Source organism: Lepisosteus platostomus, chromosome 17, assembly GCF_059453375.1.
Source record: "Lepisosteus platostomus isolate fLepPlt1 chromosome 17, fLepPlt1.hap1, whole genome shotgun sequence".
Classification (NCBI taxonomy): domain Eukaryota; kingdom Metazoa; phylum Chordata; class Actinopteri; order Semionotiformes; family Lepisosteidae; genus Lepisosteus; species Lepisosteus platostomus.
Window position 1 is genome coordinate 9,328,547 of NC_142627.1, and position 24,321 is coordinate 9,352,867.

At 42.4% G+C, this 24,321-nt stretch overlaps 1 protein-coding gene across 2 annotated transcripts in view; it reads right to left on the bottom strand.

Annotated features, from left to right (window-relative positions):
• Positions 1-298: 298 nt before the first annotated feature.
• egln1a (egl-9 family hypoxia-inducible factor 1a) overlaps positions 299-24,321 on the bottom strand; it is a 41,339-nt gene continuing 17,316 nt past the window's right edge. Inside the window, exons 2-5 of one of the 2 annotated variants that reach the window (XM_088610288.1) lie at positions 15,212-15,331; positions 5,777-5,913; positions 4,794-4,861; positions 299-3,135 (exon numbers count right to left, since the gene is read on the bottom strand). In XM_088610288.1, the coding sequence (XP_088466414.1) occupies positions 3,077-3,135; positions 4,794-4,861; positions 5,777-5,913; positions 15,212-15,331 (384 nt within the window). In that variant the 3' untranslated portion in view covers positions 299-3,076. The remainder of the gene's footprint in view (positions 3,136-4,793; positions 4,862-5,776; positions 5,914-15,211; positions 15,332-24,321) is intronic. The other variant, XM_088610289.1, reaches the window with a different exon arrangement.

Here is a 24,321-nt window from a genome sequence, read left to right on the forward strand (position 1 = left end):
GTGGGCAGGGCTCTGGACTTGTAACTGGATGGTTGTGGGATCAGATCACAAGTGGCGCAGTGCTGTTCCTATCCTTGAGAAAGAGGTACTTTACTCTGATTGCTCAGTAAAATGCCCAGCTGTATAAAAGAGTACAAACACCAGTCAGTTAAACATGTCACACACATTAAAATAATTTGATTAGGAGGGGACTAAATAGTGATGGATTAAGAGACCACAGCTACCACTCTTGCACTTTGCCAAACCAATTAGATGCTCTAAAACCCACTACAAAGTCTCCGCAGTGCACACAAAGACATACACAAGGCTTCTATGTGTTTATTGAAAACATTTGGATTTGTATTTTTAATTTATCAAGCAAACTGACAGTCATTTCATCATTAACACTGTATTTTATATCACATTGATTTATATACAAAAAAAAGCAAACCCATATCTCTTCATGCAGGTCGAGATATCGCATTATGCCATTAGCTTACATTATGATTTTCTACTGGAGGAAGCGTTTGTACTAAAATCAGTGTTATAGTGATGACAAAATTCTGAGGCTGACTGACTCTCCTTTCACGATGAAGTTCTTTTAAACCTGGTGTAATGGAGAATGGTACCTGTGTGCCTTTAATGAGTGACTAGACAATAAAGTAACTGATCTCATAACACAGGTGCCTGACCAGACATGCTGAGCAGCATCAGTCCAGTAGGACCCTCAGAAAAAAGCAAAAATCCCAAACACTGAGATGGATTTCGCACAGTGTCCATAGAAAGTAATTACCTCTTGCCATAGGGTTTCCTTGGATGTTGCAACTCACCCTCCTGATCACATTTTACGTACTTTAGCGCATGTTACTCTGAACGAGACACATTTGTGTAGACTTCAAGGCAAACGCTGAAACATCCTTTGTTATGGGTCACCTTTCAATGGCAGAGTAAAGACAATTGTCACACTGCACACTGAAGGCAGCTCAAAGCAGAAAGGCTCATTCTTATGACTCCTAAATCCCACACAGCCAGTTTCTGGCAATGAGCTGTGCTGTTATTAAACAGTGAGGTCCTCCATCTTTTCTTTATGCATACAGAGAACATCCTTACTCCTCACTCACTGAGCAACCTGGGAAAATCAACTTTCACATCACCCTTTTCAGGTAGGAAGTACACAAACAGCTGTATTTTTAAATGAGAATTGTTTCTGGCATCTGCTCACATTAGTAAAGTACATACACGTTCTTTCAAGATTAGTAGCAAAGACGTTACAAAAAAGCTGTAAAAGTCAGCACAGGTTATAGGTTAAAACAAACATTGAAACATTAAATGGACTAATTAACTTTGCGAAAAAGGGAAAAATAATCGGAATAACCCAAGTTTTTCTTCTTTCTTCTGCATGTAAAAAAATCTGATTAGGAGATTGTTGTTGGAGAATAAGAACACATCTGGGTATAATGGAATAAATTAGAGACTTTGAATTTAAAACTTAAAATGCCATTTTATGATTATTTTCTGATGTTATTTTAGCATTTAGCACACTCAAGGCCAGTAGTCTGAGGAGCAGTACAATTTCCAGGGCCTCTGTGAAAGTGAAAAGCACTGCACTCCTGTCTGGTGACAGCGAGCCAAACACGGGCATGATCTGAATCCTGAGTGAATAGGGCTCAGCTGGCTAGACAGGGTTAAAGCCCTTGTTTTGAGATCTGTGTTTTGGGTGGTTGTAGAGAGCTTCCCTGTGGACAGAGTAATACATCAGCCCATAACGAAGTCTTTATTTCTCTTGGGAGAAGGCTTTCAGCTCTTCTTCCCCTCTAGGGAGAGTTTAGTGTTGCGTGAGCGTGCCCAGAGTCTAACTGGACTAAAGGGGAAGGTTTGGACAATGCTGGAAACCTCACTTATCTGCCAGCACCCCCTTGATTACAATAAAATGTATGGAAGGTCTGGGATCTCATTCACTGCTCACAGTATTCAGTGTGTATTCTGTGAGGATCACAAAATGTCATCAATGTTCTTGCACAGAAGAAAGTGCTTCTTCCCAAGACATCAACCTTCTTTGGTTCCTCCCCAAGTGGCCAATCAATGCTCTACTAGTTAGCTCTGAAAGGTCAGTTCTGTGCTGTTGTACAGATGACCTGCAGGTGAAAACGATCTACTGCATTATGAAATTTTGGGTGTTCATACCACAACAGCTTGCAAAACTGCAGCACTTTACAATTTACAGTCTCACAGTTAAAAAAAAGACCTTGTCTCTTCTTGGGAGTGAAACCTAGAACGTTCAGAATTAACCTCCTGAACGTCTACAAAGAACAGGGGTTCAGGACCAACTTTTCCATTCAGAAAAGGGAGATAATATGCCTATTAGTTTACAGTCTTAGAATAGACTTGGAAAGCATTTATAAAGCAGAGTCACATATAGAAAAGTGAATGCGCTGGTATTTGTCGTGGTTTAAGATACAGTTCGGACAATCGAAAGATCCTCACTGATGTAGTGAAGCTTGCAGATCTCAAACACCATGTCAAGTTACCAAGCAACAGCCAGTGAAAGAAAAGAGCGTCACAATCCATACAGGCTAGCAACTGAAGCACCCCATCTGTGTACTTAAGCAACTCAATAAATACTTGTAATGGGATTATGATTAGCTCTCACTTTAGGCAAACCTTAGGAGTATAGATGAACTCCTTCCATGAATACAGGTTATCATTCCAAAGAAAATCCAGTATGTTGTACCTTTCATGTTTATACAGTTACCAAGAAATCTAAATGTGACAGTAAACACCAGAGATAAAATGCACTGTGCTGCTCAATGTGCTCTGATCAATACCCAGCCTTTACATATATAATAGTTTTCATTTGCATCAAGCAAATAAGAGAGTTCTGTGATTGCTTTAATGTCAGTGTTTTTCACAGAAAGCAAAACCAAAGACACGGAAACTTCAGTCCTCACAGTGCAATGCCGAAACATTCAAGGTCAGCCATGTTCAACGGGAAAGTGGAGACGGCAGAGGAGCTGCTTCTTCCCGCTTTTCACAGCGAATCGCCTCACTCTCTCCTGGCAGCGAGAAGCCGGGGCCTGCAGTCGACCTCTTCAGCTTCTCAGAAACTCGTGTCTGGGGGTTTATTCAGCTCAACCTTCACTCCCTTTTCTCCTGCCCCTGGAAGAAAATGGGGGGGGGGGGAGGGAGAGAAAAATCAATTGGATCTGCTAACCTGTATCGTAGGACAATCACAGGCTTGGGCCCCGAGTTCTGAGTCAGTCTAGCAAGCCCATGCTTCCCAAGTTTTTGGTTTTTGTCCATCTCTTAGAAAAAGCATTTCTGTCTCGCCAAACCCACGCGTCACCGTGTACCTGTCTCGCCCTAATACTAGACAGCTCCTGAGATTAACGTGTCCCGCAAGGTTTGGCAATATCTGCAGCCTGATCCATGTCATTCCTCTCGCGGAATGGCGTTTTTTGGGTGTTGCAGGTGAAGATACCTGGGCCTGTGCTCCACCAGTTCGACCAGTTTTCAGCAGGACTGAGGTCTAGAGTTTGAAGGAACCTATGCCTTGATATGAGTTAACAATGAAGCCTTTAAGAATCGTTTTATTGTTTTGCAAATTCCTGGCTGGACAAGGTCTCTCGAATGGAGATGTAATTCAAGTATCCTTCACTCGCACTCCGATTTAGCAACATGAAAGGAACAGGGGGCCTTGGTTTATTGCCAAGGCAGACCTGAGCTAATCACCCGACTCTCTGACCTAGTTTACACCTTATAAAGGCAACACACTGGTACTGGCTAATCACAAAAATGTGTTTTTGTATGAAAATTATGCTAAACTTCAAGAATAACAACCTGTAGCCCTGTTTGAAAAAGTGAGTGAGAGACGATATTAACATGTTAACTTCACCTGCCCTCCTTGCTTTATTGCAAAAGAGACATCATGATTTGATGCATCAGAACCGTATGTGGTTTTCTTGGTGGAGTCTAACGGATTAGCTCTTGCCAAGCAAGGGGCAGGTAGTCTTTCTCCTACCCCAGCACTCGTTGCCACCCAGCAAGAGACTTCAAACACTTGAGTGGGGGTTCCTAACTTTTTGGACGACTTGTGCTCTTCTTCTGGCTTGAGCACGTCGTTAGCAGCATTGACGTGAGTTTGTGAGAATGAAGTTAATCCAGCAGTAACTTGACACAGTAGTGAGGAAGAACTGGTCTAGTGAAACAAATGCGAAAACCAAAATGAAAACTGAACTTTCAGGACCACTGTAAACCTCCAGGGTGAAAGTCAGTTTTTTTTAGAAAACAACAATGTTTGTAGAATTGGGGAGACGCCACTGTGCAGGTGAAATCTGTGGAAAAGTGACTGGTCTTCAGGGAAAGGATGATGAGAGTCGTCCCCTGCATGCTACATGAAATGTGACAATAATGTTACATCTGAGAGACAAATCCAGACACTTTGAAAAACTACCCAGGCATTTCAGTAAAACCCTTACTGGGCTTATTCTTGTCTCTTATAAATACATATGTATATATGTATTGTTTTTTAGAGCAAGCTGCTTCAAATCAATGCATCATGCAATATCAAGGAACAAGAACTGAACTATAAACTGGGAACCTTGGACTCACTTGGAATAAAACTTATTCTGACACCACTACTGTGTCAGTCCTTTCTGAACAGCCAAGACATTTTTAAGAAATCCCTCAATTAAAATGAAAGCAATATATACTAAATACAGAGTGTAAGCATCTCAGGGAAACAATACGTGCTGAGAGTTTTGTTCTTCCCTTGTCTAGAAACAGTGTGCTCTCCTGCTGTTTAGGATCTGCCATACCTGTTAAGTATTTTTCTTTAGCCCGAGCTCTTTCATCTGCATCAAAATACCACACTGTTATGGCATACCTGTACAAAGAGGGGGTAAAAGCAAAATAAAACTCCAATTCATTCATAAGCAATCCCAGAAATAAACACATTTGTAATTAAGACAAATGGACCACAAGATGTCTCAAATAATTCTTGGTTTCCAGCTGTCAAGAACAACTGTAGCTTAATCAACCAAGCAGCTACTATAAATAATTCTAATCATTCCTGCCCAAATTTCAGTTTCAAGCGTGTATCCCTTTTTGTTCACAGGATATTTATCACAAAATTAGGAATCAGAAACCTTACTATACAAGCTATACATTTTTACAATTTTTAGTTAAAAAAAATACAGAAGAAATGTCAGCCTAATAAAGAATTGAAATTAAAACTGTATTGTTCCTGGGTGAAGAATCCCAAACATCAAATGTGTTTGTACACTATTACTGCTCAGAACTTTGTCATGACCTAGCTCAGCAGCTCGCTACAGAAAAACCAACTGCGAACAAAAACAGTAGATAACGACACCATTCCATAATTAAAGAACCAGACGAAAGATAGAATAGTGTTGAAAAACGACAACAAGGTACTTAACAGGCCAGTTTTCAGTTAAGAAAAAGATTCTGCGATACATTTATACTTGTCTCAGTTCCAGCAGAGTACAGGAATGGGAGCTGGAGTGCCTGAGGAGAATTAAGAATGCAGGGAATGGAAAATCCAAGCCCCTTCCCACAGCTGCTGAGAAACTTTCCTTTTACACTGCTCTGCTCAAGTGCAGGACCATACATATTTAACAGGCCATTGAACCTGATGCTTGGATATGCTAAGCAGAAAGGGAACTGAAGGTCAAGGCGTACAATGTACAATGAACGTGGGAGTCCGAGTGGTGGAAACAGTTTGGGAAAAGGGCTGGGCTCCTATCTGCCTACAGACCCGGCGCCAGGGGCAGAGACTCACCTTGTGGCATAAGCTGGCTGGACTTCATGAGGATTGCGCCGATCGGACCAGAAGAAGAGCAGCCGGTCAAACTTGGGCTCGATGTCGGCAAACTGTGCTTTGCCTTCCGGGAATATTCGGAGCAGACCCCCATGTTCCTGGAATGCAAGAATTACGATCTGTTTAGTCAGGAAGGCACCCTTGGGATACACATCGCTTTTTCCCCAAGGGCAGTCCTGTGGAAAAAACACAAAAGACCGTTTAATCTGCTTAGATGTAAAATAATGTAACTTCCAGGTGTTTATTGTACTGCCATTTTACTAAAAGAATATTTATTAAGGAATTGCTCAAAACTTACAAAAAAACTAAAGCCTTCATCATCCAGTTCCTCCACAAGGCTGAGATACAGATACAGTTTCAGACAGGAGATGGGTTCGTGGGCAAAGTACAAAAGCAAAGAAGTTTAACAGTTAAAAAGCTGCAAGTGGCTGGGAGGTGAAATGAAGGCAACTTCAATTGATACATGAATTGCAACTGCAAAGTCGACATCACGGTGGTTTTTGCTTAGGCTGGAAGGATTAATTATGAAGTGATCTATCTCCACCATTTCAATGAAGGGTTCAGTATTGCATGAGTGGCATATTTTTCAAATAGACTCTTAATTTTAGATTGGTATTATTCTTAAATGAATAACAAAGAATGATGAGGAATAATAAAAAAGTTGTCACTTACACAAGCTCATGTGTGTTGTAATACCGCTTGTTTTAGACACAGACAACTGCTAAAGTTGCTGCATTGTAAAAAAAGACCAAATTGTTACCATTTCCTTTCTGTGGTTCTGCAGTGTTTTCAATCTCTGCAGAACTAGAGCTACAGTACATTCCTGTACCACACGATTATAAGAACCACTGCTCAGGAGGAATTCAACTCTACATCTGTCATCAAGGCAAAGTAAAAAAAGTCCAGTCAAATCCTATACACCATCTATACACTAAATACAATGAGATATTTCAAATTTTTTGTCAATGACTGTGACTCTCCTGAGAACACGGCACTTTCCAGAAAATAATACCAGGCACATGGACAGGTAAACAAAAAAACAAACCTCCAGAGGCCGAGTTAAATGTACCGATCAAGGAGAGGCGATTATCACGATATTATTGGCTGAGCTTCTTCACTGTGGTTTACTGCGATTCTTCTACTTAAAACTGAAAAACAATTGATGCTGGTAATTGCAATTATTGTTCAAAGCACAAAACGGTGAAGATGAAAAGCAAAATTGCCATTTCTGCCTTGAAGAGGTATATTGTGATACACAATGGGTCTGCAATGAAAGCGCTCAAGTGAAACAAAAGCTGCAGGGAGCTGTGTGCTGTGATCTCTGCTCTAAATTTTGCTCCGAGCGCAGTAATACATAGCAGCCAGAAAGGTCATGATGTACTTATGAGTTGAATTCAGCATGGGCTCGGAAAATGCTTAAAGACTGCGTGATTATTTCCATCCACGTACAGTGACCACGTTGGAGAGGCAAACCTGCATTTCACCCAAGTGTAAACAGCTTTACGTTTAATACGGTACACTCCAAAAGGTCTGCAGTTCATTACCGTGATTACCGAGGTTGTAACTGAGAACAGTCACCCATTCCTCGTGCAGATCAGCTGCTACAGGCCCTGCTATTTCCAGCACACTCTTCCCTCCACATGGGAAGTCCAGAGACACCCTGGGAAGAGCAGGGCCAGTAGGTTCACAGCCATCCCATCCTGTGACATCACAGAGGACTCCTCTTCACTGTGAGGCAGGAGCACACTTCCCGTCAGTCTGCCTACCCCTTCTCACTGACTTTATGAGCAGAAACCCTCTCAGCTAGGGGAATCTAGTGCCCGGGCCTCCATCACAAAAAGGCCAGGCATGGCAGAAGGCTGTCCCAGGCTGCCCCAGCACTCCCCTTCTGTCGCTCACCAATGGGAGGGCACTGGAAAAGGTAGGAAATAAGTGTCCTTTTCCACTCCGACATTTGTCTGAATATTTGTCTGAGGTTCATGGTTTAAAACCCTTTTGATTGTGTAAAACAGAACCCCTGCCAGCCCAGTTCGTAACCACCGGCCGTTTGGCAATACGGCTTAATGTCTACAGGGGGGGCCTCTGGCCGTCCGCTCGCCGTGGTGCCTCTCGAGGGGCGCCTGAACAGACTAGGGGAGTGCTGTGGCCCCGGAGGGCCGAGAGCTGCCCTACTGACTGCACGCTGCTGCCGAAACCACATCCTGGTCTCCGTCGGCCTGCGACACAGCCCAGCCGCCCCATCTGGACAGCGAAACCCGTCCCTCCTCCGCCATGGGCTTCTGCAGCGGGCGGAACGGCCCGTGGAGGACCGAGAGGATTCAGTGAAACCTCCCTCTGCCGACCTTGACATTTAAGGCAACTTCAGAACCCGCAGAACCCTCCTACTCTAATCTGACGCTCTCCAGCCCGGCCTGCTTCGCAATTAAGACAATTCCAGCCCAGACAGCATAATCCCAGGAACTGGGCCACTCTCAGAATAGAGCTGCCAGATTGCAGCATAAACTCTGTGTGACCCCTCTGCGCCGGCCAGGAAGAGACTGAAAAATACTGCAGCGGCTCCTCCCGCAGCCCGCTGTAGTGCAAAGTGTGTGCTGGGGCAGGAAGTGTGCAATACGAGGCTTCGGACATTTTAGATAACAATGCAGAGTCAGCGCAACATTATTTTCTTGCAATTTAGAAGCTCCAGTGATTTTTGTCATACCCGCCCATTACGGTATTGCCACCTGTCTACCTTTTCACATCCTGGCTTGCAGCTATGAACACTGAGGCTGCCCGCCTTCATGCCGGGCGTCTTTCAATGCATCACAGGCAGCACAGTCCTGTACTGCAGGATCAGCGCCAAGTGGCGGAGAGGTGCGTTCCACACCGACAGCACTGCATGCCTGCAATAGCCCAAGTTGGCCACAGGGGGCGCAGTGCCATTCAGAGCCGAGAGAGCCCTGGTCAACTCAAACAGTTCTGCACAACATGAGTCACTTGGTTCCTACATAAAAAGCAAAGGGGTTCTTCCATGTACACTATGATTGGTCCAATATACCATTTTGGAATATACCAGAGCAGACATTTCTGGGTAATTCTTTTTCCCAGTTCAAAGGCAAAGAAAGGGCCAAGATGAACGAATGATTTTAGGGACTGTAAAATTAAAACCTAAAAGAAAATACATATGCAGTAGGGTCTTGGCATCTGCACATTTTACATATGACAATTTGCTTAATTAAAATGTATTCTGGCTGAGGGGGACTTGGAAACCAAGCTGAAGGTTAACCCCAACTTTCCAATTGGTAGCACAAAGATCATGAGCCGAATCTAACTAGTGAGTCAACTCTACTCAACCTGCTGCCAGCCCAAGCTCCCACTATTCAGCATCTGCGGCTCAGCGTGGTCTTGTTTTTATATTGTAAGGAAAACTCCTGGTTCCATGTCAGTGGCGTGGGGAGTGACAGCCTATAGACAACTTTACAGGCTCAACAACAGTTTTATTGCCTGTTTAATTACACGTGCTATTCAAGGAGCAGAGAGAGAAAGTGCAGGCATCCACTAGTCACAGAGGAGGGATTCATGTTGTTTACCTGAACTACTATAATTTTGTGATTACTGTGGTTTCTTTCACTTGAATAGTATTACTTAAATAATCTTAAAGCCTATGCATTAGTACATTATCATATAAGGAAGGGTTACTTACTGTATACTTTCAGATCTTGCATTCTGTAGTACATTATGCAACTGTATAGGGGAGGACCCATGGGGTGGTTATGTGGAAATCTGACTATTTGTTACTATTCTGTGCACTGAACCCTCGCAAATGTCAAGACCATACTGCACACCATTTAATTTTTTAATTGCTTTATCCAATACAGGCTCAAGGGGGGTAATGAGCACAAGGCAGTATACACCCTGGGTGGGACACATACAGTACAGTTGATATAAATAAAAAACCTTCCTTATTGTATTACTAATGTATTGTTGTACACTCCTAATTGAGGCGTATGACTAAAAAGGAATAAAGGGTTAAAAAGTTCCAGTGATTTCAAATGAGGAATGTCTTCCGTTAAGTGCGTACAATCAGATTGCTGAATGTGAAATAACAGGTATAAGGTTCTGAGCTCAGGAACAGCAAAGGTCCTACCACTCTCAACGCAGGTAGAGCCATGTCACCCACACAAATTGAATCACTGTGTTCTACAATACAGCCCTAAGGCCATGCTTCAGCTGTGATGTCACTGGCAAACCCTTCAAGATGCGTCCATATGCCATTTTGAAACAGGGGACTGGGATTTTCAGTTGGAACCTTGCAGTCCATAGAATACAGGTGACTTTTATAGCTGCCTTTCAAATCTGCCTGTAAACAATAGAAATATTGGACTTTTTTCAGGAGAGCACTGGTCTAAACTGGGTATAATGCTGTATGCAGTACAGCAGAGTTTCAAGTGGATCAGTCAAGCTAGTGAGCAACATTAAAGGAAAACGTACATTACAGATCTGCAGAACTCTGTAATGATGTCCTCAGTCCTGCTTGGACTGTGTGTGAAGCACAAGAGCACTGAAATTCTAAAGCTGCAGGAAAAGCCAACATTCCATTGTCCCCTCGGTCTGTGGCAATTTAGGTTGCTAAGAAACCAAGTGCTGTTGGTTTCAGACAAAAAGGCCAAAGCTGGCAGAAGCTGGAGGTAAAACCGAAGGCTGAAGCCAAGACCCTCCAGATCATGACGCTGCAGGTCGGGAGAATTAACACCACGGCCTCAGTTTGTATTCTTGACTAAATCATGTTTCGCTCTTCTCGTCAAAGGATACATTTCTGGAACAAAACTGCCATTTTAATTTTTGACATACACTACTAGGCCAACAGCCTGTACTTACATCAGTGAACCTTAAAAAGCCATTTTAATCTTTAAAAAAAAAATAAGCCCCAGCTTATGTTTCCTCTTGCAGGCAAAGAAGCTCACAAATAAAGAGCCCCTTTTCCCCAGACATAATTTGAATTTTCCTTTGCGATTCCAGACTGCATATGGAAATACACATCTCTCCAAAGGAGTCTGCAAAGCACACAATGAAAGCTCTACAAATTGAAAGAACTGCTACTGTTCTTTACTTTATACTAAGCTTTTTTTACTGACTAAAACATTTATTTTACATTAGCTGGATCTTAGATTTATTTGGTGCATCAAAGCTGATCACAGATTTCCTATAAGTGTTGATTCATTATGGCAGAATTTCTACAGTGGGATTCTAATTTGCATTCCAATGAACCTACTGTGTTTAATGCGATTAGGACTTTTTACTCTTCATAAATGACTCAGAATAATACACACAAATATTATCTCTAGGATCTCTAGGACATTGGCTCCTAACCCCCGTCCCTGTCTCTGGGGATTTTCATTCCAGCTCAGCTGTAAACGACAACTTCAATAAAAGCCAACAGATCAACAGATCCTTCTGCAGAGCCCCTACTGGTTACATTTCAGTCAACAGACCGGAATGAGGGCAATTCTGAAACTCCGAAACGGATACCAATTGGGATGATACCAGTGACTTATCCGATTTGACATTTCATGAGCTGAAACCATATTTACAAATTGGCCACAAACAGAAAACCAAAATCAATTAACAACTCAGTTGGGACAAAATCCAGCAGTGTTCTTCCAGGACCAGGGTTTGGAAATAATAACTCTCTTAGAGCCAGAAACACCAGTGTTCTGTGTCCGTCTTCAAAAGGATCACAGGAAACCACACAAGGTGCACATTCTGAAGGTTAGCTCAGGAGGTTTCAATGCGGAGACAAAGGTACCCCAAGCATGAAGGTACTGGCCTTTCATTGGTCTAGCCTTGAGTTAACAGATACTCGATATATATTTAAACTGTGAGGAATCAGAATGTGAAAAATGTCACTTGAAATTGTATTCTCGCTGCATAGTTTCCACCAGTGACAGGAACGTTCTGGCTGGTGTAGCAGGGGTCCTCTGACGTGAGTAAGCTGCAGTGCTGGGAGCAGGCAGGACACTCGGTGCTCCCTACGCTGTCACTGAACAGTTGTGCGACTGGAGGAAAGGGCAGCTCCGCTTTGAGCCTGCGCCGATGACAGCCTCCGCGGTGAGAAAGGAGAAAAGGAGAGGCCATCTCTAGGTAGATTTCCAAAAGCCACATGCTCACAGTTCGGCAGGCCTTGAAAGACAAGCAGCTTTGTAATGAATAATTAACTGAACCAAGATAACTTTTCTTCATAGCTGTTGCCAATTTAAAGTCACCTGGGAAACTGAGGGATGCTGGCGTTGGAATACTGCAATTCAGAACCCAATGCATGGTTTGCAGTTTAAAGACTGGCATGGGTCCACAGCCTACTATAAATGGAAATATGCTTCTCTCAAGTTTTCTTGTGTCAAATGTTACCAGGACAGAGCTGACAGAACAGGCAAATTTGTTTTTCTGAAAGTCTCAGGAACCTTAATGTATATTCAGATTACTACCTAGTTTGAACAGAATAAAAATGACAATTTCCATGTTGGTGTGACTTTTAAATTCTTTTGGCTACCATCCTTTTGCCAAAATCCAAAAATAATGATGTTCTGTGGTGGCCACAGCTTGGAAATAAGATTAGTCAGTTTTGACTACAGAACGTTATCTTGAACAGGCAGACCAGAGCTTCCTGTAATTAGATAAAAACTCTATAAGCAGGTCAGGGGGTCACACACCTGATTAAATTCAAACTAAAATCTGTTCCTGCGTCAGTGCGTTTTCCCAGGGCACAGCACTCTAGAATATTCAGAAAACAGCTATTTATTGTCAGCATAGCAGTCCATGGATTTTCAGTAATACCAGGAGAGACATACTGTACATTAAAGACAATGCTTTTGTTGTATAAAGCACCATAACAATTGAATAACCTTGCCATTAAATATGGAATTTTCCCTTAAAATTTTTAACCACTTTGTGCAAACGCCTAAAATATGAATGTGCGAGAAACTAGTGCATGGTAGACTCATCTCTTCTGGTCCTGGGAGGCTTCCATAGGAGGTAGCCATTTTGGCTCTTAAACGGGCCACCAATAGGCACTGAGCCAAAATGTCTACTGACTAGCCAATAATTGAGCCTGGGAGCAGGCAGTCAAAATCAAGGTTCATCTTAGGATGCAGAAATCCTGTAACGTCCAGATTTTCTCTCATATGTCCTCCTTTTTGGTCCTTGAATATCTGTGCAGAAAATTTTCAAATATCTTAAAATATCTGTGATTTTTACCCTTATTCTTATTCCCAAGGACTGTCAATGCGAAATGGTTCAGGGTTGAAGAGAGTATTGACCATCCGTGAGAGACACTGCGCGTTGCTTCTAGTTGTGTACTGGTCTAGGTCACTGCCCGGCTCGGTTTTCCAGGTACTATGTTTCCACAGCCTCGACCCCTGGCTCAACTATAGCGCTAACCTTAGTGCCTTATCTGATCCCCTGCTGTGCACAGAAGTGTTTCTTCAAGAGATCTTCATTCGCTATTTTATATTGCTATCCCAAAACACAATGTCAAAACAAAAGAACACATTCACTGCACAACTAAAGACACAATGCCCATGTTTTTTAAAGTGGTAGAGAAGAATGAGAAGCTGAGAGCTGGGTATATAGAACTGGTACTTATATCTCGTTTGCCACAGAGACATGGTTATACATATGTATGTTCTATACATACAGTAGACGTTATGCACATAAACATCGCATTAATACAACTCAATTTAATTGATACTGGTACAAATGCCACTCTCCCCCCTCTCTACAGATTGTCCTCTGTTTTGAATGTTTAAATATAGTGACCCTATATGATCAGGCAGGGCAAACCCGTGAAGTACAGGTTAATCCCCAAAGCCTAATAGGACTTTTTTTAGATTCTGTAGTGTAATCTTCTGGAAGAAACAGGACTGAGGACTCTGACGCAGTTTCTTCTGTCTGAGAAGAGTCTACCAGGAGACGGCCATCTGACTCGAAGGGACACTTCCAGGGAAAAACTACGGGGAAGTTTCACTTGAGATTTTCAGCACCTGTCCCCTTTGGCATATTTCCTTGCCTTTCCAGGAGCTTGTGTGGCTAATCTTAGAGTGGGATTACGTCAGTTTGGAACAGTCCCCAATCCTAAATGGTTCCAGAGCAGGGATTCTCACTCCTGGTCCCGGAGGAACCCTGTCTTCTGGTTTTTGTACCAGTGCTAACTGCTGCCAGTATTGGGTCTGCCTACTGCTCTAGTATTTTCTTCAGGGTGGGGAGTCCAGGAGTGAGAACCACTGGCCCAGAGCACAGGTCTGGCAGGTTCGATAGGCCACCCCCGAACTGCCAATTCCTAAATTTTCCCTCGGACCAATCAAGCAGGCGATACGTTAAAACGAGTAACTTAGAGATTGCCTGGGACCAGAATCTGAGTCCCCTTCAGTCTCCACAGACCACATTTTTGTTAATTGTACAGATCATTTCCTTCATCAAGATAACGCAGGCGTTGCCAATGTTTAGAAACAAGTGAACTATAAGGCTGGAGACCCCTGACCTAGAGTTTTCTCCTCTGCTCTCCTCTTCCCTGCAGGAAGCTGCCTGGTGTGGAAATTAATCTGACGTTTGTTCCTTTGTACTCAACCCTTTAAATTACCGCATTTTCTTCTTCACTGCCCGGGTTTCTTCCTACAGCTGAAAGATGTGTTGCCCTGGTTAACTGGCCACTCTCCCCTGCTGTGTGTGCCCTACGATGGACTGGTGTCTCGTGCTTTATATATAGCTGTAACAGGTGGCTGCCCATGTCTGCTGGACTAGACTCCAAGTGCATCATGACTCTGTAAAAATAAAAGTGGTTATTAAAAACGGACACATGCAACATCCCACAAATGGAATGTTATATTCCATGTGGAGTATCTGGAACATGGCATTAAGACCAGAACAGGACAAAAGGCTTTTCCTGTATCCTGGGTTTACATGTCTCTTTTTTTGTCTTGGAAGTCATCTAGTTATGCAGTATCCAGAGATACCCATGAGATAACCTGTGTTAAATAAAGTTCTTATGATAGTGGTGAGGTGTGTAGAATATGAGGAAGAAATTGCTAGGAAGAACTAATGAGGAGATAACAAATCTGGAGATGAGGAAATACTCTTGTTTAGACAAAGCCTGCCCAGAACTTCACATGGGGTTTATTATCCTGAGCAGCTTTTTAGTTTCAAAGGCTCAGTTTGTTCCAGCTCGGCAGTTTCCTTCCTCTCAAAAGGAGGGAGAAAAAAAAAATGTCACACTTCGGTCCGGCAAAACTGACAAGACAAGCCCACAATGCACGTGCAAAAACTGAAAGAGCAAGATAATCATGACCACTAGGACAGGGGGGAAAGGTCTGGACCCAGCGAGTCGAAAACGAGTGTGGCGATTTTCAAGGGTCGCAGTCTACGTACCTTGGCATCCCAATTTTTATTAAGATAATATATACAAGTAACGCATCTCCCATCACCGTTCGGATTATCGACGTGCCGCACGTATCCTGTTCCGTTGCCTGGGTAGCAGGCCACCATCGCCTGCAAGCAAATCAAAGAAGACGATTAGGAAAGGAAAACCATACCCGCATCACACCTGGCTGCTAGGAGAAGAAGCCAGGAGTTTTCCCTGCATTAAAAAGTGCTTCGTCATACCAAGGCATGCAATTTTCAGCACTGTTATGCAAGAGGACAGTTTTATTTACAGTTTTTATGATTGTTCAGTCTTTGCAATCGGAGATTGTAACTAGGACGACGGAAAACGTGGGCGACTTCTTTGACAGCAGGACTCCCTCTACACAACTGAAGTCCCCGAATGGAAGATCAAGTGGTCTCTGTGCAAATCCTTCTTTCAGGTGTTTTGTTTAGAATATGCAAGTATACTCCATCCTTGTACCTCATGTGTATCCTTGAGGTTGGCAGCAAAGCATTAACAGCTTTGAATCTTACAGGATGTCTTTAGAATCCAAATTTAACTTTTCATTAAAGCAAAGACAACATTTGCTGGGTGTGCAAATATATTGCAAAAGTCAGAACCATAAAGAATTTTACTTCAGCAAAAAAAATAGCGATTTGCTGAAATTGTAGGTTCCAACGAGACGCACTAATCCTTTTTTTTCTGAAGTAAAAAACAAACAAATGTTATTTACCCAAGAAGCAACCAAAACAGTTACACAAAGCGTCGCAAATTTGAAGCTTCTTTCCAATCTGTTGTTGCTATTTTCTTCAGTATATTCAAAGGTTACTGGTTTAAAATCTATGGTAAGTGGGCTAACTAAACTAGAATATTTGGGATTTCCCTGAATTCACAGCAGCTCCACAAGAGAGTCATTTGAAGATGAGCAGTCTTGTTGTTGGACATGGATTCAAGATCTATAGCTTCACAGTAAATCCTCTTATCATGTTATGGATCAAGTAGTCTGAGAGAAAGTTCACATGATGGGGGAAGGGTAGACACGTGTATCAGTTTAAAAGGCCAGGAACATACAGTTTCATATACAGTATATGTTATAGTATCAGCTCAAGGTTGCATCTGTACCTTCGGGTTCATGAAAATGTATTTAGAACAGGCCAGTAGGATTTTTTGTATCTTATTACTAAGATTAAGAATCCAGGGAATTCAGAGTTCAGGCTTCACAAGGCTTTTATATGGTGGGAATTTAAGCAGTTGTTTTAAGCAAGAGAAAATAATACAGGGTCACTGCACCTGCAGACTTGTGCATTTAAAAACTGGCAATACATCCCAGCTTGCGAATACAAAGATACTGAGCAGCTCTGGAGAAACGTGTAGTTTGGATGGTTAGTGGCTTCATGTTTATAACCTCTTGGTACCACACGTGTCTGAGAACAATAGACGCAAGCTGCATGCCTTTTGTCCTTTTTTGTCCCAGTGTCAAACTGAGGATCCTTATTTAACAGACCGGTAAATAAACTAGCAGACAGATTATTTTTGTATACAGTAACATCCTCCAGCATTCAATTATATCATCAAGGGAGTTAGGCTGGAAAAAAGGCAAAGGTCCCATTTATCACCATCAAAGTGTTACACAAGGACAAACACTAAGGTTCTTTGTTGTTTAAAAGAAATTGTCACACATTTACCACAGAATCCAATCACATTTCAGAGAGAAGAAGCACATTATTAATCCAATACAGTTGACTTAACATCTTTTGTTAAAATGGAGCATTACTAATACAAAACATACAAATACATTTATCAATCATGATACTATGCTAGCAAAAGTGACACCACACACACGTATCAAGACTCCTACTGTATAACAGGGAGTGGGAAAATAGATGCTGACTACTAGTAAGTTTATATAAAGTTGAGAACAGAAGGCACATTCTTTACACAAAAAGGAGTGGAGGTGTTGAACAACTGTCCAGCCTTGTTGTTAAAACAAATGGCTTATTTCAAGAAACGATCAATTAGCTACTGAAAAACAAAATGGACAGGATAACATCTTGTTTGTGGATATTCTTACGATGTGCAGTCATAGAAAGAAAAAAAAAGAAAAACTCATAGACCATGTGTTAGTATCCACCCCTTTTCATATAAGCATTCAGTTTCATAAAGGAGATAGCCTTTTATGTTTCTTTATGACTGACTCTTGCATTTGTCAAAACAGTTGCTTTACAGATTGCCTCCAGAAGTATAAAGTGCGTGGGCGAAGTGGACACACAATTCTGTTAGTTGTGATTTTTTCTGCCTTGCGAGAAGGTTTTAATCCTGTTTTAGAGGGAGGCTATTGGAGGCGTTTTGTTGCGCCTGGCAAAACTTCTGACCTTTCTCTCTCACCCCCTTGAAAGTGGGAAAAACTCTTAATGCAGGGATCGCTAGCATGACCTCGTGGCCTTCTATGAACGAGCTCTGCAGGTAAATTCCTGAAACGCGTGAACCAACACTCACATGGTTATCTGACTGCCCCGTACGGACAGTCACACAGAAGGAGAAAAGGTGACAGAAGTGGGGTGGAATGTCACGGCTGAGATCTGAGCCTGGAATAACACCTCCCTCAACGTCAAGACCTTCACTCTTCAGAGAGGAGGTTAAGTTGCATGCACGGAAGACTCGAGACACCTTGGCAGAACACCAGTGAGCTAAGGTGCTGTACGGTGGATTTTGTTTTCCATTTGTTTAATCAGGTTTTTTTTTTTTTGCACCATACGCGCCCGAAGCGAAGCAGCTTAATTCTTGTACTACCTAAATTGAAGGATTAGAAAGTCACATTCTCCAACAGCACTACAGGTGCACTGGTTCAAAACTGCCACGGCATATAAATATATAACCAACATATTCTGTAATGCATTGGGTTAAAAAAAAAAAGATTTCCATGGACATCTTGTAATAAGAGAATGATGTGGGGACATTAATAAATAAATGGTAAAAATAGAAATTGAGTGTGGTATAATTGTAAGGAAAGCAAAGCCAAGACTTGTACGATCAGATTAATTTAATAGGGCATAACCTAACTAATAGCATGAGTTGCGATAAAAATAGTGAGTGTGCTTTTAGCAAAAAGCATAACTGCCAAGTCAGCCCAGCTCTCGTCTTCCAAACGGCAACAACACACCAGAAAAGCACACTTCTCAGATTTACATCACACAGCAACTCGACGCCTGCGCCGGCTCACATGTGCTCTCGCAGATCTGTTTAGTGATACCACACGTGGCACAAGAGCTCGTCTATCGGCATCTGCCCCGTGGACCCCGAAGGAGGTCTCCGATTTAAACATGAAGCTGCGTTTCGCTGGAGGCCCTTTTCTGATCAACTTTGTCGCTCTTTTGCCAGCTGCCTGGGTGGAGATCCAGGAAGTAGAGCGCCTCTGTACTGTCCCCCTCGGCCGCTACTGCAGGCAGGCAGGCGGCCCGGCAGCCCCCCCAGGAGCAGCACACTGATAGACACTCCCAGCTCCTGGCGGGCTGCCAGGCGAGCAGTATTTTAATGATCTGGCTACGTGCAGCGCGTGAGGCAGGGCGCTGCTGATTTACAACCATGCCCTGGCACAAGGAGGGGGGGCGCTCGGGGATGAGTAAACACATTTGTCATTGTCGCGGCCGGGGAGGGGAGGAGCCAGGCCCCCCCACCAGGTCCGATCTGCGGAGGGGCGCACACAGGCTCTGCCCCTCTCCCAGCCGGGGCGGTGTGGCCTCCCCCCCCCCCGAGGGGCTGGCGCTGCCTTCGGCTACAATCGGCAGCCGCACGAGAAATCATTAGGAGGGAGCCGGCCCAGGGGTCCCGCCGTTACAAAGGGTTATGTAACGCTGCTTAAGACCAGACGATTAAACTGAAGGGAGGCGATCCTAGTTTCCTCAAATAGGCTCCCTCATTTCCCAAGTCCCAACACACCCCCTGCAGTCCTGCCAGGTCTGCCAGCAAAAAACAACAACAGAAAACTGACTTCAAAACGAAAGCCTGCGATCTCTAGTTGGGGGGGCACTGCGGTCTCCTGCTACACAGGGAAGTGCCTTCCTTGACACCTTCCTTGTTAACGCCTGCAAACCCTCACAACGCTCTCAAAGTGTTCAACCAGCCAAGGCACTGCAGAACCCAGGCCGCAGGGACAGAACGGAGATGGCACCAGTTTTTCTTCTGGGTGGGATCAGCCATCATTGTCAGGGGGTGGTTATATATGCGGATCCTTTTTAAGAATGCTCAAAAACATCTAGGAGGGTCGCAGGGAAATTCACCACCACCTTATTTCCGGGCTTCTCCAAGAGAAAAAAAAAATCCATTGTTCTGGCGATTATAAAATACAGGATTTTGGAAATCTAACCGATGTTTTTGAAGTCACTCATTTTCTATAAGCAGTTCTGATTCGTTACTCTGCGCTGGCCGAAGAAGCTGTAGCCTTAGACTGATTTGATTTCTCTCTCCATGTTTTCATGCTTCACTGTGTATGTAGTGGACAGTCAAGTCTTTAGCACTAGGTTGCTATATGGGCTTTAAGTATATATGGGCTCTGTTTGTGCAGCCTGTTTCAGCTGAAACTTTTGTTGAGGCGACATTCTAAGCATATGCCTGCATATCTCGGGAGAACAGGACAACAACAATGTCCTCCGATACATTTTGTTAAGCACAATATAATATGGGTCAGCTTCCAAAGGGTTGAGTCACTGAAGGCACAGTCTAGCTGCATCAACATCAGAGCTGAAAACATAGTCACCCCAGGAAAACACAGCTGCACTTGAAAGTTCTGTAACTACAGCAGGACACATCTTAACCAAACTTTCATTTGCTATAGTGTCCATTATAACAGTCTGCCACATTGCACATTACAGAACTATATAGCAGTTAGCAATATTGTACAGCAACAGTAGGCCATGTGGGCACAGGGAAGAGGAAAACAACAAAAAACCAGTGGGCATAAAGAAACCTTTTGGGGTCCAAGGAGGTGGTTCCCCCCACCCCTCCAGGCAACAAGTTATAGGTAAATAGACCACAATAGACAGTGAACAGTCTCTGTAGCATCAAGGCTCCTGTTGCCCTGGGTCTGTCGTCAAGGTTAAGACCTGAAGACCAAGTTTCATGGTGTTGCTGAACCCGGAGCAATGAGATTTGACTTTATGCAAAGGATATTTCATTGTGCATCTAAGCAAGAGTGTCTCCTGATGGAGACCTGGCTGGTAAAAAAGAAAAAGGATATAAAACAAAAATCTTATAATCTAGATCGGGAAATTTAATTTCCTTATTTGTATATTAATTTTTCATTTTAATACAAATGATCAAGGCGTATTTCAAGTTAGCAAAAGTTACTAAATTAACTCCTGGACATTTTAACAACAAGAGACTGAGCATGGATTGACAAACCAAATGAGGTCATATCACCCTTAAGAAGGCCTGCTGCTTTCTATCAATTATCTTCTCTCAATAATTCAGGAGATACAGACAACACAACCTGATGCGTTGTTAGTTTTACTGGTTAGCACGGGAAGAAATCACGGGCGGGATCCGATTTAGATCTGACCAGGAGAGGGGCGAGAAACTGTCCATAAAGACGAAGGAGTCTATCTGCCAGGAGTGAACTTAAGCCAGGGATAGAATGTGGGAACGTGGAGAGATACAAAGCAGACTGGAAACAGGGGGCTAACAATGGGAGTCAGAGGCATCACTCTGTGGTTTTCATTTCTACAATCTTTTGAACCAGGCAGCCCTTTTCACCAGCTCTTTCATGTGGTCCCATCTACACACCTTCATGTCTGCAAGGAAAACCATAACAAAATGATTCTGGAGATTTAAACCCACAAACTGCAGTGTTAAAAATGTCCTCACCTATTCAATACATTTCACGGGACTGAAATAAAGTGACAAATAAATGAACAGACTGACAAGTCAAGTGCGAGTTTTGGTGCTTACTGACACATTGAAATTGGGATAGCAGAGGCCCCATTATACACAGTTCATTTTCATCTAACTGACAATGAGCCATTTTCCTGTTTTCGAAAATACAGTCTAAAACGAGGCTATTTTTTGCTTTGGGATAATTCCTGCACTTTTCCCTCATTGACCCTGTTTCAAGTTCAAAACAATTAGTTTTGGTATTTCTTTAAAAAACAATTAAACCTTGAACACGCTTTATTTTAAATTGCATATTATCAATGCACTATGCCTTTTTTCCACAAAAACACGTGTATTTTGCTTTGAATTATTATAATTCAAAATTTTCCTCAGTGTCTCCTTTTCTGTCCAGTATAAATCAACACAACATTCACTGCATTGCTGCTGGTTTTTTTTTAAGTCAAAGCACCACCTGGATTTTATCCACGGAAATAAAACAGATTTCTTACTGCGACACAAAGCTTTGAAAGTATTCCTTAATAGGAGCTGCTTCTATTAACAACTACAAACATCAGGGTAAGCTATTGTTCAGTATTTGTACAGTACATATACTTTACTATCAGAGTCTCTACAACTTAGCTAAACAGTACAAATAACTCATACACTTTAAATGTAGCCCTCCTCATTGAAATGGAAACAGTTCAGCCTGATTGTGCTTTAAAGGAACTTAAAATGTGTTTTATCATCCTTATTTCCCTCCTTAGCCCAGGGCTATGTGATGTATGCTCACTGCCAGCTACACTGTCCAGTTGGGAGAATTAAAGACAAAATCATTGCTACAAGCTTGCCTCTTAAGAGAAAGCACACAAGTCTTAGTTCAAGTGTTATGCAAATTGAGCTAACTGGTTTCTTAAGGTGAAGTGTCACATGACTTTTTTTACACAAACTCCATATCAATGGGGTGTGAAGTAAAAAACCAGACTGCATAGTTCTTCCACATTCTGTGCTGGATTAACTGGCTTTGCAGATCATGGGATAGTTAAACAGACCTACATTTTGTCCTGTAATTTCAGTAATAAAATACCAGTCCTGACCACAGAACAGTAGCAAGAAAGACACCCTCTGGGGTTTTTTTAGGTCAGAGCGATTTAACATGGATGTGGCAAAACTATTTTATGAGCCACTCTTGATTTTACTTGGACAGAAACAAGCAGTGCCTTGCTTTTTGTGGCAACAGATTATTTGCAAATTAAATTAAATGGAAATTGTATTTTTTGCTGCCTGTGTCAGCTCCTCTGGGTTCTTTGGCGAAATTCTTATTCGGAAACTGACCTTGCTCTCCACACAGTTCTGTTTACATTCCCAGAGCACTCAGTGAGCACAGTTGCTATTGCATGCATGGGCCACATCGCGCCAGGACACCGCTCTGAACAAAGCTCTGTAACAATTTATCTTTCTGTGTGCAGCTGAGGGGCTGTGTGGGTTTCTGAACTTGGCTGGAGGACAGAAAAAAAAAAAAAAAGATACCAATCTTTTCCTGAAAGAAGTTTTAAGACAGCAAAACATGAGGGGTTTATAGGAAGGGAGAGCAAGCTTCCTGCCACACTTAAACCAGGCGGACAGGTCTTCAGCTCCTCTCTCAGACAGGAGGGCTCCCATCAGAGCCTACAACTCCCTTACGACATGTTCCGTTACTGCACACCGGGAGACCCTCCCACCAGCACCCACAGACTCCGCTCCAGCAGCATAACGCGATGACATCCTGTGCAAACTAGATAACCAAAGGTTATATCAAAACAGGCTTTTTACAAATCCACAGGCCAGATTTAATCCAGATAACTAGCACTGAGGGTTATTTAGCATGAGCAGAGTTCACACATATAATTTAAAGACAAAAACTAAAACAAATGACATGCATAATGCAATTATGGCTGCTTACAAAACACTAGAACATACATATTAGACATTAAACCTCTCAAAACACTCAAGAGCACAATTTAATTTCAGATACCAGATTTTCTCACAGCTTCATGTTTCATGTAGCCAGGTAATTGAGATAATCATTTGCTATATTTATATACAGCTGCAAGATATCTACAGCCACAACAAATGTCATAGAGCAGAGTTATGTTCAAATCAGTCACAAATCAGAGTTTAAAAAAAACAAATGAAAAATCTGTGAAATCTATACTGAGCAGCAAAAGATGTTAACAGGATGATGCCAAAAAAGGTTTTGTAGCAGGTGGCCCAAAATTGTATTGAATGGATATGACTTATATGAACCTATTACACTGATAACAATTTGTCAACAGGCTGCATCAATAGAGAGTCTACTGTTTTAGTTACAGGCCGCTGTGAGCAATTCAAGGTGTACAGTTGAAATACATGGTTTGCACAGGTTGCAGATGCTGTCTTGTGGGATTCTGTCCCATTTCTTTTGTAGGGCCTGAACAAGTCTATCAGAAGTAAGGGCGAGATCAAAATTCAGAAACAGACTATAATGCTGTCTGTATTCAGTATAACACAATCAAGGATGCAATGTGTGAAGGAAGAAGCTGTTATTGAGAGGGATTTTAACTTTGATCTCATGCATTAGGAAAACCCATCAGGAATGTCAGCAGCTGGAAGGGAAATAGGCAGACATGGCTAATGACTGCCTTATAATGACAGCAAACAATCAAGATAAAGTGAGGAAAACAGAGGTGAGAGACCCATCAGGGAACTGTGGTCATAATATGGAATGCTTTGAAGTAGTTTTTGAAACTGTATAGGTTAAGTCCAAAACAAAGGTTTACAATATCAGGAAAGCAGATGGGAGCCTGGAAAAAGTGGAACGGGATAGATATGGATAGATACGTAATCAGCAGAGAATGGATGGCAACAGTTTAAAGCCATTTTACTTGAAGGTCTGTCCCCATAGTAAGCTTATCAAAGGCCTGAAAATGGTGATCCAAGTGCTTTAATAAAACTTTAAGGAAAACATACAGAAAAATAAAAGTCCTTTATTAAATTATTAAAAAACAACAGGATCCAAATTTAAGGAGGGGTATAACGAGCTGCAAACACAAGTAAAACAGGATATTAGGAATGCCAAGAGACGTGGAAATAAATATCTCAACAGCAGCTTAAATAATCGAACATGTTTTTTGGCATAAGAACTATATAAAATTAAGTTTCTCCAAGATAAAGAAAAATTTTAGATGATGGATTTGACAGGGTTGAATAATATTTAACTCAGATATTTAGAATA